The sequence below is a fragment of the Homarus americanus genome, unplaced genomic scaffold, assembly GCF_018991925.1.
Source record: "Homarus americanus isolate GMGI-L3 unplaced genomic scaffold, GMGI_Hamer_2.0 scaffold39675, whole genome shotgun sequence".
In the NCBI taxonomy this organism is placed as follows: Eukaryota; Metazoa; Arthropoda; class Malacostraca; order Decapoda; family Nephropidae; genus Homarus; species Homarus americanus.
In genome coordinates this window covers 16,529,326-16,546,000 of record NW_024736071.1, presented here as the reverse complement: position 1 = coordinate 16,546,000, position 16,675 = coordinate 16,529,326, and the positions used below count along the sequence as shown (strand labels likewise).

Sequence of the window (16,675 nt, the reverse complement as noted above, 5' to 3'; positions counted from 1 at the left end):
GGGAAGATAATAAATGAATAGAACTGAAGGCAGGAAGGCGGAGGAAGGCAGAGATCAAAACAAATGAATGAAACTACATGTTGTGGTTCTCAAGAGATAATACAAAAACTTGAAACACTTACTAAATACAAGCCTGGGTGATTGTAATAATTGTGAAGTGACATTGATTATTGTACAGTCACTCACAACACTCTGTTCTTGGGGTGAGTGATGAGCTCCAGAATGAACACTGTGACTCCTGTTGTCTCGGTAGGGTTGTCAAAATCCTTCGTCCGTTGTAAAATATTTTTTTCAACACAATTTGGTATAGAAAATTTTTTGAGTGACTACATATCTAATTTATCGATATTAACTAAAGTATAATACAGACGTCATTATGCTGTTATTAATTACCACCTTTAGCAATGACAGTGAACAGGTAGTTACAATGACTTCACCTAAGTGTATTCCTCCGCATACACTATAATACAGCATAATACACTATGTAGTTTTTATGAACTTATAATATTACTAATGATAAGAAGAGTACACGGGAAGAGATGGAATACTCGATTGAATTATATTTTACACCTTCCTGCAGGGTCGTGAGCGCTGAGGTGGCTGGCCATAATGAGGTGTTGTTATGGGTGTTGCTTAGTGACCGACACTCACTTAACTTAATAGCTTCCCTTGATAATATGTACCAGCTCGATAGTGTATGAAGCTTGTTTATAACTCGGCCAGTAGAATGTATTACCCATAAATAATTTGTGTGCATACAAACGGATGGATGGACGGTCAGCGTTGCCTAATCACCAGATAAAATAAACTGGGGTGTCTAATCTTCAGGTAATAACAACCATCTTCAACAACTCACCTTGTACTTTTAGACTTGGTGAAGTTTGCCAGTGCCTCCAGCCGAGTACTGTTGCCGAGGAAGACCGATCCTCCTCCTTCTGTTCCTCCTCCTGCCACGCCATTGTTCTCAGCGGAGGGATTCACTGAGGGATTTTTAAGGCACCAGTTCGGTAAGAGACGCATTATGGAGGAGGTTTCACTCAGTCACTCTGGATCAGACAACTCTCTGCATCACACCTACATATCTGGTGGTCACAGCGACGGAAACCTTGTGTGAAATTTTTGGTGTCAAACTCGAATGCACAGTTGGTCTCAGTATTTGTTGTCTAGGTAAAATGCATGTACTATGTATATTCAGTTTCTTTATCAATTCAAAGATGTATTATATAATTTTGCCTTAACAATCACACATTATGTCTTTATTGTTGGTTTATCACTGTTTGTTTACGTCTGCTCTTCATATACGCCAGTAACGTAAGACACAGCTTCATGTATTGCAAACCTGAAATTCCAATCACAAACTGTTTCACCTAAAGAGAATATCTTTGAATTATGTTTAAAATAGTTCATGCATACAGGTACTGACACATACCAGTGTCTATAATAATAATAACAATAGTAGATTTTTCTTTTATATTATGTCTCAGAGGCGGATCCAGGAGGGCTGGGTCCAATACTTTTCTTTAATGCAGTATTGTACTCAGGCGTTTTTGTATCGTAAAAAGTAATTGCTATTGACCTCAGAATATCTCTTAATATCTAGTGCATATGGCCTCAAAATGTCCACCCAAAGCCCCCAACTGGGTGGGCTTCTGTGCTCGCCATGTTCCCCACCCACAACTTCTTGGACCCCCTTTTTTGATATTCTAGGATCCGCCCCTGCATCTTCTCCTGCCTGTCTCAGATCCACTATAATCACAGACAACTCCTCCCTATATCCAAGGACCACTGATCACTGCCCAGAAACTCCTAAAACTTTGCTCCAGACACAGTACTTGTATGCTAGTTCCTTCTGCGAGAGGATGGCGTGGCGGGTCTCCAGGGAGGAAGTTCGGGCGGTTATCAGGAGTAACTTATCACACACACACACACGTTACAAGTATTTTCACTCTGATCAACTAAAATTTCTCTCTTACCATCAACACATCAAAATCTACGAAATATTAATGTTCCTCATCATCCCTGTAATAATATTCCCTAACATATATTCTCACATGTATAACAGTAGCCTACAGCTCTTGGTGGGTAGAGATCTTAATGTACTCTACTACAGTTGTTTACAGTACGTGTAAGTGTTCTCCCTGTACGAGTCAAATGTACACACAGCCACAGAGCGCTGCCACAGCCCTGACGGTGGTGGCGTTAACAAAGTTGTTAACCTAAAAGTTTGTGGTGTTGCTCGTGTATTTTACGGAGTGTCCTTATTATTGTTATAAAATGTATTTTAAGAGTTACAGTATTACTTGTGTCCAGTGTTTCTTGAAACGTTTTGATCACCTTAGTGATATGGGAAAACACTCACTAGGTTCATTACTTTTCAATCAATTATCTATTTTGACCAATTTTCAAGTGTCAGACCACGAAAACAATGTAGTTTAAAGAAAGTTTATTTTTCATTCGAGCAGTAATCATGACTATAAGTTTCTTTCACGATAATAACACTAAACCATCTAAGTGTTAATATTAGCCAATAACCACCACGTCACGTTTGCTACACACCGCTACGGTCAGCGCCCGAGGTCCTCCCACCACGACGGCCAACCACCCACTGAGGTTTACCTGGACACCCTCCCCCCGTGCTGAGGGAGCTTGGTGAGATGCCGAACAGGAAATTTTACAATACAAGTTAAATCAATGCCTGGGAAGGTTAAATATTTGCCTCTAGTTTTTTTACCATCTTATGCAAGGTCTAAGGAATACAGTGATACGTTTAAAGAGTGATGAAACGTAAAATATTAACGAGGATATAGTCTCTGTGGCAACTTATAGTTTGTCTGCCACAGGTGTTTCCCGCCACAGTGACTATCTACTGTACCTACACGTAGCTCTGGGGAATACACGACCTTCATAATAGAACAATGTTTACATTTCACATATTATCTTAATTTATATCTTATCTATAGCATACTTGTTAACATTATATAGACGATATTTGGTGCTACTAAAGCGTGCGGTCTATAAGATGTTTAGATTATGTTAGGTCAGGTCAGGTCAGGTCAGCACCCGATATTTTTAATGTGTTAGGATAGTGCAAACCTGGATCCTTCACAGTACAGTACAGTACATATGATTATTAATTGCTGTACTAAAATAGTCAATATTTTGCCCCAGTGGCGCATCCAGAACTTGACAAAGGGGGGAGGGGGGAGGGGAGGTGTTATTCTTAATTTTTGTCTTTGCAAACAGTATCTAAAGTATCTAATGACTATATGAGAATTAGCTCTTATTTTCGATAATGTAACTTGTACAGTACTTTATTATCTCCCTTGTGCAGTAACCAGACAAACTTTAGCCAGAGTACATGCAGGTGTGGAATTTTGTTTATAAGATTTTCAGAATAAAACGGCTTACTATTCAAGTATAATTAGTCGTTTGATCAGGAATTTATTACAAAACAAATAAGAGACAATCGCTGAATCAGTTACTGAGTAATAACTATGATTTTATACATTATTGGCAGCCAAGGTGATTTTTTCCATTCGAAAATTCATCAATATCTTTATCATGATTTAACTTAAGGTCTGGACATACAGCATCGAGAGTGTTCCAAAGGTCTGGTTCCAGGTATGTTAAAGCACTGAAGAAACTCTCGTTGGTGGCAGTAGTGTTGGGAAGTGTTGCAAATATCTGCAGTAAAGTAGAAACATTTGGACAATCTTGATGCAACAATGATTCAAGAACATTTCCCGGCCTCTCCTTAATTTCTTGTCTCTTCCTATAATTTTGCCAGAGCAAATATCCAGCTTCAATGACAGCTACATCTCCCCCAAGACATTTTCCATAAAACTCAATTACCGTACAGTACCGTACAGTACAGTACAGAGAGGGAAGCAAGGTTTTCCAACAGTAGACTCCTGAGTCAAGGATCAAATCTTTGGTTGAGTTGTGCCAGTAAAGTCCTGTTACAGTAAACTTGCACACTATTGTTTGGTGTTGCTGGAGGGTTTGCTTTACGTTTTTGGTGTCTGATAGTTCGAGGCATCGGGATGACATCTCTGTACACTTCTTCAACGAGAATGGGCGGCTAGAAGAAGCGTCTTTTCTCAATAATTCATGAATACACAGCATACTGGTTGATGGCTAGGTCAATTGGGTTTTAATAACTGTATCTGTGGATTTTCTACAACACAAGGCATATGGTGAATTCATTCTTTTCTGGGGACAAAAAACAAATTATTTTCCCAGATCTACTTACCTAATGGGGTGAGTGAGGTAAAAGGTCTTAGCCAGTTACCCGGTAATTTTACACCATAATTCTTTATAAAGATGAAGATTCATGGGCTACTGTACCTCAGGAGAAGGATTACCGGGTTTGCCTACACGATGAACATCAAATTACAGTAGTTTGGGGAATTTATTTTTCATAAATAGTTTATATTATACGTATCAAAATAAGACAAAACCTGTATATGACTACATCTGTGATTCCACACCTTCACTTGCAGGTAATGGAAGGAATATTGCTCCAAACAACAAGGGAAAATTAATAAACTTGAATCCCCGTAAAAAATTTAAACAAGAGTTCCTCCATAACCTCTTCTTGTGCTTTGGTCGACGTTTCACCAGTAACTTGACATACTTCCTGTGATCTAATAAATTTTGCCTTGGTAACATTGCATCACTGAATTAAGAGATTAACATCGTCCCTGTTTAATGCCGAAGAACTACTGATCTGTCATGAATGCCCCAATGTATAACATAAAATTATGTCACAAGTCTTTAATTTTCTCCTTAAAGTTTCTACTGTACCTGCTTTGATACTAAAATCATACACTCTCACTGTCTTGCCCACAACAAGGCCTCTCATTATACCTATCGAATATACCTCCCTCCTCCTACCCTATGCAAATCAATCCAAAATCACATGGTAGAACAAATATTTACAGTAGTTTAGGAAAATAAAAATTACAGTACTGTATATTATAAAAGGCTTATTGTGCTTTATTATTCAACCTCATAAAGTAAACATGTATAATTGTATAAAAGAATTACTGTACTTCATTATTCAACCTCATAAAGTAAACATGTATAATTGTGTAAAAGAATTACTGTACTTTATTATTCAACCTCATAAAGTAAACATGTATAATTGTGTAAAAGAATTACTGTACTTTATTATTCAACCTCATAAAGTAAACATGTATAATTGTATAAAAGAATTACTGTACTTTATTATTCAACCTCATAAAGTAAACATGTATAATTGTATAAAAGAATTACTGTACTTTATTATTCAACCTCATAAAGTAAACATGTATAATTGTATAAAAGAATTACTGTACTTTATTATTCAACCTCATAAAGTAAACATGTATAATTGTGTAAAAGAATTACTGTACTTTATTATTCAACCTCATAAAGTAAACATGTATAATTGTATAAAAGAATTACTGTACTTTATTATTCAACCTCATAAAGTAAACATGTATAATTGTGTAAAAGAATTCCTGTACTTTATTATTTGACCTCAAAGTAAATGTAAATATGTATCAGATGTGTAAAAATATTGTTCTCAATCTGATCAAATTTCACTAGACAATTTAATGACTAAACGGAAGAGCGAACACTATCATAAGAGAGATAGTTATAAATCTAAAACAACAGTGAAACCTCTATTTAACGGACTACTATATGGAGAGGAAGCCCGTAACATCGAGGGTCTGTTAGATGTGAAACCTCCATCTAATGAATTATATAGATGTGAAAGTCCGTTATATCAAGGGTTTCGTTATTTATGAAACTATCTAACCGATTATATGGAGGAAGATAGGTCCGTTAAGTTATAAAGAGGTCTCACTTCTAGTGGAGATGCTACAACAACACTAACATTCTCCACAATAACATCTTTGGCTGGTACAGGTATTAGGAAACATTCACAAAATCATTCATCGACATATTTATAAGCACAATGCTGTTAATACTCATAAATCATAAATTAAAAACATCCTTTCATGCTGAGTCAGTCATCAATTGAAGCACTACAGTATTAAAAAACTTAAAAAAAAAAAAAAAACTACAATATTAAAAAATATATCACCAGGGTTTATTATTTGTACAGCACTGAAAATCTGTTAAAATTTATCTATCTATATCACCACAATCAGGGAAGTATTATTCCTAGTATGGCAACTAAAATGAAGAATTCTATTAAAACCTATTCTAGAAAAAAAAAATATGATGAAACAAATGAGTGACTATTATTCAGTGATTCATGAACACATTTGTCATTAACTAATCTAAAAAAAATAATGCTGGGAACATATACAATGAAAAACTGATGTGTTGATCAAAACTTAAAGTAAGTTTCAAATGCCTCTACGAACTAACACGAATGCTTCATGCTTTACAAGTAACGTTACAATGACTAATGTAACTTCACGTCCTCCTAATTTAACTTTCTACTCGCGGCTTTACACAACTTTCCTAAGCTTTCTCTGTCGTCCAAGGTGCTGGCCAAGAGCGTGCGGTCACCGAGGGTTTGTTCTGCCTCCTCTGCATTGAGACGCAGGTTAATCTGAAAGAAGATATCAAAAGGTAACGGCAAGTCAATGAGGATGTGCTATAAAGGTGATGGTGGTGTATAGTAAAAGGAAGCTGTGTGTGTGGGGGGTTGAGGTGGAAGTGGAGTGCTCAAGAGATGTGTCCCCTGAAGAAATATGTCTCCTATCTTTAAACTTTGTCTACATTTAAGACCTTTAAGACCTTAGTTTATCCAGTCTGCACAATTCTCTAACTCTTTGGTCTTCAGAGGCTTCACAGTACAGTACAGTCACGACAGTGTATGAAGTTTTGGGGAGGAATGTGTTGGTGATGACAATGACCAAATAAATAATCACTGTACTGTACACACACAAATACTGTCAAAGAAGAATGATATGATTAAGAGCAACAGGATACTGTACTATAAAATAACAAATTAGCAAGACATGAACGTGAGTAGTCAGGCTAAGGGTTGACCAGTGTTTGCTATGGTGGTTGGGAATTTTTTGAGAGCATGGAAAGTGAAAATGGGTGATAAAAGTATATAATTTAGAGGGGAATAGTATAATACAGAGGCGAGAAGGATGAATGAGGGAGAGGGATGCATCAGAAACAAAGGAGATGAATATCCAGGAAGCGGCAGAAGAGCACGTAAAATTATGAATGATTGCAAATCAAGTGTATGTGCATATGTTTATTATTTATTCCAGTCCAACCCTCCAACAGCTAATGGTTGAACAGTGTCTGCATCACTGAGCCTCACCTTAGAGCTGCGTAATTCCTTGGCACGCTTGACCTGCAGCATTCCCCGTGACTCCAGCAGCGTGCACACGGATAAAAACTCACTCTGATCCATACCAGGCATCTGGCGTTTCCTGCACACACGTGTGTACACCTCATGAAACTGAAACAAGAGAAAGGATTAGCTACAAATACAGTAATACTTTTCAAATGATCCTGGAAACAGGCAAAACCACAAAAATTTAAACCCATAAAATAAAATATCTCCCTACAAAATAAAACGGGAGTATAGTAGTGGTGATGTGTGGTACTGTACTGTAAACTTAACCATCCGATACTTATGGTTAAAAGATTATTTGATCTAGCAAGAGGAAGAATATGCAAAACTAGGACAAATCTTACTTCTCCCACAGTTTCTTTATAACATACAAAACTAGAAAAATCTTACCATTCCCAGTGTGACATCTTTTGACTTGGCATGCTTGAGAATGAGCAGGAGGCAGCAGATCAACACTTTCTGCTGTAGGGGGAAGCTCTCAGGGGCATCTGTCACAGCAGAGATCACCCGTGATCCATAAACTTCATTGAAGATGGACAGAACCTGTGGTATTTCGACCATTTTCATCCGCGGAGTTTCAGGTCGTTTGGATGGTGATTTTCGAGGACTCCCTATGAATGAGGTATGAGTGAACTATAAAACAAGTAACAAATTGGTATCACTGAACATTTATGCCAAAATGGGTCCATAATGATATCTTACTAAATTTCATTGTAAATTCAACTTGGAAAAGTAGATATTGGTACAATGTTGTAAAACTACCTAGATGTTATTTCCAACTAAATCACTTATTAAAGGCTGGATTGTGTGACAGAAGTAATAACTGAGATAACAAGAAACACAACTGTAGATCCTATCTGCCAGAACTCTTGAGACTCGAAGCTACAGCCCACCTCTACACTATGTTACACATTGGTAATGCCTCCAGTAAAAGGCTTCCCAGATGTAACAAAGTATGAGGATTCTATATGTTCCTATCCAAGGCTATGAGCACATCTTTGAGAAGGAACACAGGGTAATTATTCCATCATTTATTATTATTTTGCACTTTGTTCATCCTTCAACTAAGACTTTAAAAATTATACATACAACTGGGTGTATCTGTCAAAGTGGAGATACTTCAAGACTGATTTACAAGTCCACTCCCAGTACAGTTTGATAACTTTAGAGTTGTAGAATACATTAAAATTGAAAATGTTGCCATATATGGGAATGGTATATCATTCATGTCAATAATAATTATGATAAACATGGCCCACAAGGACTTCGCTTCGATTTGGGATGACAAATACTGACTTTGGACACAATTTTGAGATGGTTATCAGAAAAGGATGCGTGGATCAAGTGTTTACATTAAGGAATATAAATGAAAAGTTATGACAGAGGAGACTGGCTTCATCAATGGGATTTATGTACAGTATAGTATAAAGAAAAACTTTGATTCCAGCCATACCAACATCAAAACAGAAAAAGGCCTGAGACAGAAAAGACATTATATAAATAGGACTTTCATCTCTATATAATCTGTTAAATGGAGGTTTTACCCCCAACGAACCCTCAATGTAATGGACTTCACTTTCCGTTAAATAGAGGTTTCCCTGTAGCTCCCGATTAGACCTTCTTCTTAGGGTACATGATTCTATTAAGATGATCTACTTTACAGTGTTAGAATAAATGGAGAGGAAGCATCAATGAGCTCAGTTACTCGAGTGTACAACGACAAAAGAATGTTGCATTACCACGTGTGGGAGTCAAGACAGCTTGCCTCCGTGCTTTAACTTCACAGAGTTCAACTGCTCGTCTGCAGACATCTAAGGCCTTGCGCACGTCACCTGCCACCGAAGCAACTTTACCGGCCAAGAACTGGATGGCGGTTGGTCGAATTACTTGTACGTCTCCGAGCCCAGCCTGTAAATATAAGGCAGAGTTTTTCATACAAATAAAAATAATCTAGCCATCGTTACCTGTGTTAAGTGTCTGGTGACTATACATGTAACCTTTTCTCTCTTATATGGAAGTATCATAGGTGAAGGTTTTTGGGTAAATAGATGGATGGAACAGGTTACAGTAAAAACTCTATTTAATGAACAATATGGATATGAAAGTCCATTATATTGAGGGTCCATTTCATGAGAACCCTTCATCTAATTGATTACATGGAGAGAAGAGTCCATTGCATGGAAGTTTTACTGTAGTCACACCACACATGATAACAAAAAGAATGGGGTTAAGTTCTTGTGTATCAAATTCACGGAAGTAAAACTGAACTGGTCAACAGAAATAGTTAAATGCGATCCTGGATAATCAAAAAATATGTTGACCCCCCGACAGAAAATAAATTTTTGTTTGTGGTAAAATCTCAAATATAAAATGAACTTTGATCCACCTCACACCTTGACATAGTGCACATGAAAACAAAATGACATGGAGAAAGACAGAGGGAAAACAGTCAATGGAAGCAAAGGCAACTGAGATCTAGGGTCAGTTCATAGCAAGGCAGCTGACTGGGTGGTGGACGAACACACAAAGAGTCACTACAGTTCTTCAATATTTAATGTATTGTATTTATATTCTGATATTTTAAGGCATAATAACTATTCTGTGATGATGTCTGATAATTTCCACACTTGCGGAACACTCTGATAATAACAAAATATATCACAGAGACCACGAACATGATGACCAAAAGTCTGTGAAGTAAATCCCTCGTCACCGCATGATGTCACGCAGCATGGTGGAGGATGTAGCTGATATTTTTTAATATTTTTCTTGTTCTGTTTGTGATATTCATGTTACCAGAGCATGGGATCTAGGGGATTATGGGGATGTTATAGTCATTAATAGTGAATGGATGAGAGCAGAAGAGTATGTACTTGGTTCTCAACACCTGGAAACACAGTGGGAGAGAAGGCTAGCAAGACTGAACAAATTCAAATATCTTAAACAAATGAAGATCATACCTCCTGTATCCTGTGATTAATAATTTTAATGATCTCCGCCTTGGTATAGGGTGGGAAGTGGAGGAGCTTCGGCTTGAAGGTGGGCCGAGCCTGAAGCCGGGGCAGGATTCGGTCTGTCAGGTCGAGGGAGTTGGCAATGCCCACTAGCACCAGTGAGGAGCCTGCAAGTGCTGGCCACTCAAATATAGTGTACAATACCTCCTGATGCTTGCTGTCCAACTGGTCCACTTCATCAAGCATAATTAATCTACCAAATAAATAAATAAATAAAAACACATAAATAAACACAACTAGTCTCACATATTTATTTAGTTATTATTATTGTTATTAATGAAAGCTATTTTTGGGCCAGAGTCAAAGGTATCCAAACTAACACAGAGGGATGGCACATATTTTTCATATCCAAACAAAAATGGTTATTGCTGGAGGATTTTTTATTGTTTGGAGAAAGTCTGTTGTCAAAGTACATCTAACAGGGTAAAACACGGCTGATATCCAGACCTAAAAAGTGAGACAAGTGAGGGCCCATGGTAAACTATCTGGCTCTAATGTATCTGTAATTCCTTTACTGACTTCAGGATCAACTTTGAGATTAATCAGTAAGAACAAGGAGACATATATCAAGGTTTTACAGAACAGTGAGACCTCTATTTAAGGGACCATATATACCTTTATATCGAGGGTCTGTTAGATGTGGAAACCCCTCATCTAACGGGTTATACGAAGAGATAAGTCTGTTATATAGGTATTGAGGTTTTACAATATTTTCATATCTAGAATGGTGAAACATCACCCATACAACCCTCGTCATATGACCACCTAAGGCATCAGAGTTTTGATTCAATATCTAATATACCATTGTGAACACAGAGTTGATGGCCTTCTTTAAAACTAAAACTTGACAATACTGAAACACTAAAAAATCCTCTTCCAGTCAAAAATTGAATGAAATTCTTATGTTAGGATGTTTGGTGTACAAGAAGTGAATGCAGTTAAATTTGTTGCCACATTAACATTGATCAAAACAATGAAAAAGTAATACTGTACTTTTAGGTAACTGGCAACTACATATAACAAGTGTTACCACCACTGACATCATTTAGACAGACACAAGTTAAAACAATATCCAGGCAAATAAACTTCAAAAGTCACTTGCCCGGGACAAGTAAATGATCCACATAATCTGTACAGCCTGGTTAGGTGCTCTTACTCACACAGGACATTTTGATGTGGTTAGAGCCTTTTCAATGAGGTTCATGTTCTCCCTCTCTGTTGTCCGCACCTTGAGACCGAGCTCTGACACTATTGTTTTGTATATGGTGCCCGATGTCTTCAGTCTCATGCAGTTCAGGAACACCCTCTTAATTTTCTTTACCTGGAAGTGAATCTTAAAATAATCATCCCATTTCAAAAAAATAAAGTACAGCAGTATTAACAGAACTGCATATATACATAAAACATATACATACAGTACAGTACATTGTATTAGGAACAAGAATTCTGCCAACACTACTGATATTTTTCAAGTTATCACAGAAAGTCACCACACTAACCTGCTGAAAGTGAGTGTTTGTATACAGGAAATTTAAAAGGCAAAAACATTACAGTACAGTACAAGGGGAATACATGAAATACACACTGATAATAATTGGGCATTAAAATAAAAAACATTACTTACTTCTAAACTGTCAAGAATGGAGTTCAAAGATGCAGTTTTCCCCGTGCCTGGTGCACCAGAGACATAAAGAGACCCAGGCTTGGCTTTGGTCAGGTGATGTGTCAGAAACTCCTGCATGTCACAGATCTGCTTCTCTCTACACAACAACACAGTGGGAGTTCCCGTGTTCAAGCACTGACGAACAGAACGGTAAGCAGTCACTAGAGGAAAAGGAAGGAATTTCCATTATTTATATTGTTGGCTATGGAGAAGGACTTTTAGAGTATAAAGTATGTGTACAGTCAACTACTAAAGTTCATTCGCCTCTCCCCTGAACCACGAACCCCCAAGAGATTCAGACTCATGAACCCAAAGCAATAGACTGATAGATTATTCTGAACATAAATGCTTCGGATTCATGTGTCTGAATCTCTCGGGGGTTCGTGGTTCTGAGGGAGAGGACTTTAGTAGTTGATTGTACTTCCAAGGTGTCAGAGATTACAACTTGTCTCAAAAGATCAATGAGATGGTCAACTGCTGGTCTGTGATTATAAGCTAACATGATGTACGTTCATGGTGAGGCTAGCATGCCAAAACCCTGAATTTATGGCGTAGAAACAAACCTAAAGATGATGTATCATCCTGGTTAGTATTTAATAAACAAGATGATTTTACAACATTTCAATTAAAGACAGATAACTTTAGATTACTGATGAGACACACACACACCAGCTGCTGAACACTCCTCTCTGGACCAGTGCAGAGGGGATAAAAAGTGAAAAACAACATGAATAGACATGAATAATTTGAAAGTAAGCACTAAATCTATGTAAAAAAAAATTAAATAAATAAATAAATATATATACCCTGTGTAAGACTTACCATCAGGTTTAAAAAGTCCAACAGCTATGTCCTTCTTTGTACTAGTGGGACTGGCCAGTGAGAGTCTTGACACCAGGGAGGACGGGCTGCTCACATACATGGGAGACTGTGCAAACTTTCTCGGACTCCTTCGTGGGCTAGGAAAATTTTCTTGATTAAGCTTACGCGGTGATCTTCTCGGGCCGTCCACATCCAAACTTTTTAGCGGAGAATTTAATGGACTGTTCATGTCGAGACGTCTCAATGGTGACTTCATGGGGCTGCTTAAATCTAGGCGTTTCACCGTTGATCTGGCAGGACTGTGAAATGTTCCTCTATTGGTTATGTTGGACGATGACAATGGGGACTTCTGAGGGGTCTGCATCCTAGGTATTCTCGGCTCAATGCTGCCGGAAGATCTGGTAGGAGAGGAGAACCTGACTGGGCTCAACGGTACATTTTGTTGTGTTTTTCTGGGGGTCAAAGGTGAGGGAGAATTTTCACCATTCACATCGTCAGACATTAATTTGCGGCGAGCTTTAGATGGTGTCAGTTTTGTGGTCTCCAAAACCAGCTTTTGCATAACTGATCTCTTGGTAGGGCTCTGTCCACCATCTACATCTGCAAAAACAAATTAGCCTCAGCACAGTATACAATGAAAAATCCTGCCACTACTTCAAACACAAAAGTTAATGTATCTTATATTCATTCCTCTCTAACTTTTCTGTGCGATGGATCAAGAGGTAAAGACATTTCAAGAAGAGAAAATTATAGTGTTGTAAGACAAAGCTAATTTTTGGAGATGGAACCTAACCTCGTTTCATGATTCTAAGCTTAAGTGATTTACGAGTCATGGGACCTAAAGTAACATGGATTGGGTGGGATATACTGAATATGTACCACTTATTCTCACACATCTCCACACAATCCATAGAGTATCTTCCCTTAACCACAGCATATTGGCATACCTTATACATATCACAAACTTCTGAAATATTCTGAAAAATACTTTGCCTCCAACAATCAAATTCTGCTTGCACAATATGAATGGAATATTATCATTAACAAAGCTGCTCCTAAAGAAATGTAACTCACACACATGGAGTGGTACAAGCAAGATAATGGTGCAATTAACAGAGGAGAACGAATGATTGTACCGAGGACTGAAATTTACTACCGGTACAATGAAACCTCTATTTAACAGACTAAGTGGGGAGGAAAGTAGGTAATATCAAGGGTTGGTTAGATGTGAAGCCTCCATTTAATGGATTACATGGAAAGAGAAGTTCGTTATATGGAGGTTTCCCTGTATAGGCCAAGGCCGCTAATTAATCAGCACAGTTATGAATGTTGCTTGAGAATAAGATACAAAGCTGAAAGAACAAAAGTGGCAAGCAGAAGAAATTCAGATGAGACATTTCAACTGAGAGGATAAATTCACCAGGTCGTACAGTGCAGTACAACAGTGCCGGTGATATTCTAAAAATACAGTACTGTAGTTGCAGGTACTCTACTGTACATGTATTTTTGGCTTCAAGAAAATGGCATATGAAAAAAAATTATACTAATCTGCATTAAGGATTTAGCCCTGTATCACCTAGAAAAGCACAGCATCAACAAGCCATCATCAATGATCTGTAGCACTAACACATATACATCAGGCTATGGTATCTACAGCTCACCAGACACTCTTACTTCCTATTAAGTAACAAAAACACTGTAACTATCCGTATGATGTTATTCTTCACAATATTTTCTCGAGCCTCACCTGGTAAATCTGATCTCCGTTTGCTCGGTGTCTTGGATTCTCCTCGTCTCACAGGTGTTACCGACCTACGTGATGTTCTCCGTGGGTTCCCGCACACATCCGTCAGATTAGGTGAGATTTCACTTCTCCGCGATGATCTCTCTGGGCTGTGGTAACGGTCGGTAGTTTGTGTAGTAGTATCTCTGGGTGGACTGCTGCAGGTGTTGGCAGGTTTCAGTGGAGTGCCAACAAGTCGTGACGATCTCCGAGGGCTATCACACGTGTCGGCGATTTTTGCCGATGTTTCAGTTTTTCGTGAAGATCTCCATGGGCCGCTGTGTACATCCTTGAGTCTGTTTTGTGGTCCTGTCTTGGAAGGTGATATTAGTACATTATCAGTCACATCCAACTTGATATAACAGCTTTTGACACTTAAGTGAGACGAATCTGTTGAAATGACCGATTCAGACTTGGTCCCCGAGCACCGCGTTTTTCGTATGGGGAAACTGATTGCCTCCTGCTTTCCTGGCATCTGAAATACACGAATCACATTAAATGACTCGCATACATAAACGTACCATACCCATACATACACTGTACACATACACAACCAGGGATTGTGGTGATGTTGATATTATTCCAAATTGTCTTATTTTTATTACTTACTCTCATCCAAACAATATCTCTGGAAAAAATGAACTAATTCCATAAACTCCTTCCAATGTTAACAGTCTCCTGCAGTGTTTGTCGGAAAGTTTTATTTTGAGTTTTTTACTTTTTTATTTCACTTTAAGAAATGCAATTTTGATCACACAAAGTGGGCAGAGGGCTTTCAAGTACATAAAGAAAAATTGTGGGGTAAAAAACATAAAAATCCCTGATAAGACCTAACCTAACCTAACCTAACCAGAGAAACCAAAAGGACCTGATCTAACCTCCTAAGGAACCCCCTGTGTGTAAACCTAATCAAACCAAATAAGACACTACTGAATCTATACCTATTATGATATAGATTAACAATTATAATTACTATTTAAAACCCCTTTATAACTAGGCTTCAATGGCTCTCACACAGTCATCTCTCTTCTCACTCATTTCCCAACTCCCTGGGGATTAAATCATTATATTATCTGTAGTTATTTATTCCATGATGTCTTACCTTCCTTTATATATAACTGTATACGTTGGTAAATCACTTTTTCCTCTATAAAATTGGATTATAACTCGGGACACAAGAGACAGAGGCTGGGTGTTTACTCGTCTGTATTTGGCGGGAAACACTCACCCCATCAGCTGGTCTACCCTGACGCTGATTGGTCAACTTAACTTTCCCGCTAAATGTAAACTAATTGTTGATTGGTTGAATTCACGACCATTTAATATTAGTTGCTAGCTAAGTTTTTAAATAATCAATAATATGCCTCAATTAATAGCACTTGTGGAAATAAAACAAATATGAAAATTTAACGTATGTATTGTATTATATGTATAAATATATAACAGTTCTCTGGAGATATTTTTAAATGTGTTTCTATGTATAGTTTTGTCACGAAAAACACCATTGGCATCTGTTTAAATCACGCTAAAGATGTCTCCTCCCGAGGCATGAGGCGGGTCATTTAAAACATTCACAACAGCGTTTATTATTATTATTATTATTATTATTATTATTATTATTATTATTATTATTATTATTATTATTATTATTATTATTATTATTATTATTATTATTATTATTATTATTATTATTATTATTATTACTATTATTATTATTATTATTATTATTATTATTATTATTATTATTATTATTATTATTATTATTATTATTATTATTATTATTATTATTATTATTATTATTATTATTATTATTATTATTATTATTATTATTATTATTACTTTACCACCCATGTGCGTGTGTGCATGTATATGTACGTGTACATGTATATGTGTATGTATATACGTATATGTATGTATGTATATGTATATGTGTGTGTGTGTGTGTGTTTACATATATGTATATGTACTGTCAATGAATATGATGCAACTCTTTGTGTGTGAACCTCTGTCCTGCATGGCAGTGAGAAGTGATACCACCCTCAGTGTCAAGACCTGAC

The 16,675-nt window shown here is 37.2% G+C and overlaps 1 protein-coding gene across 1 annotated transcript; it reads right to left on the bottom strand.

Annotated features, from left to right (window-relative positions):
• Positions 1-5,029: 5,029 nt before the first annotated feature.
• Positions 5,030-16,190, bottom strand: LOC121871825 (cell division control protein 6 homolog). The gene is made up of 10 exons (XM_042374342.1): positions 15,721-16,190; positions 14,583-15,093; positions 12,836-13,435; positions 11,975-12,174; positions 11,511-11,671; positions 10,297-10,543; positions 9,076-9,244; positions 7,727-7,947; positions 7,301-7,441; positions 5,030-6,571 (listed from the first exon to the last, which is right to left on the bottom strand). Exons 2-10 carry the CDS (start codon positions 15,091-15,093, stop codon positions 6,443-6,445), a joined length of 2,379 nt encoding a protein of 792 aa, XP_042230276.1. The 5' UTR covers positions 15,721-16,190; the 3' UTR covers positions 5,030-6,442.
• Positions 16,191-16,675: the final 485 nt, after the last annotated feature.

Coding starts and splice junctions, on each gene's coding strand:
- LOC121871825 (XM_042374342.1), bottom strand. CDS start 15,093: ATGCCAGGAAAGCAGGAGGCAATCAGTTTCCCCATACGAAAAACGCGG. Junction 12,175..12,835: donor TGGACTTTTTAAACCTGATG/GTAAGTCTTACA, acceptor CTTTTCCTCTAG/TGACTGCTTACCGTTCTGTT. Junction 9,245..10,296: donor TTAATCACAGGATACAGGAG/GTATGATCTTCA, acceptor TTATATTTACAG/GCTGGGCTCGGAGACGTACA.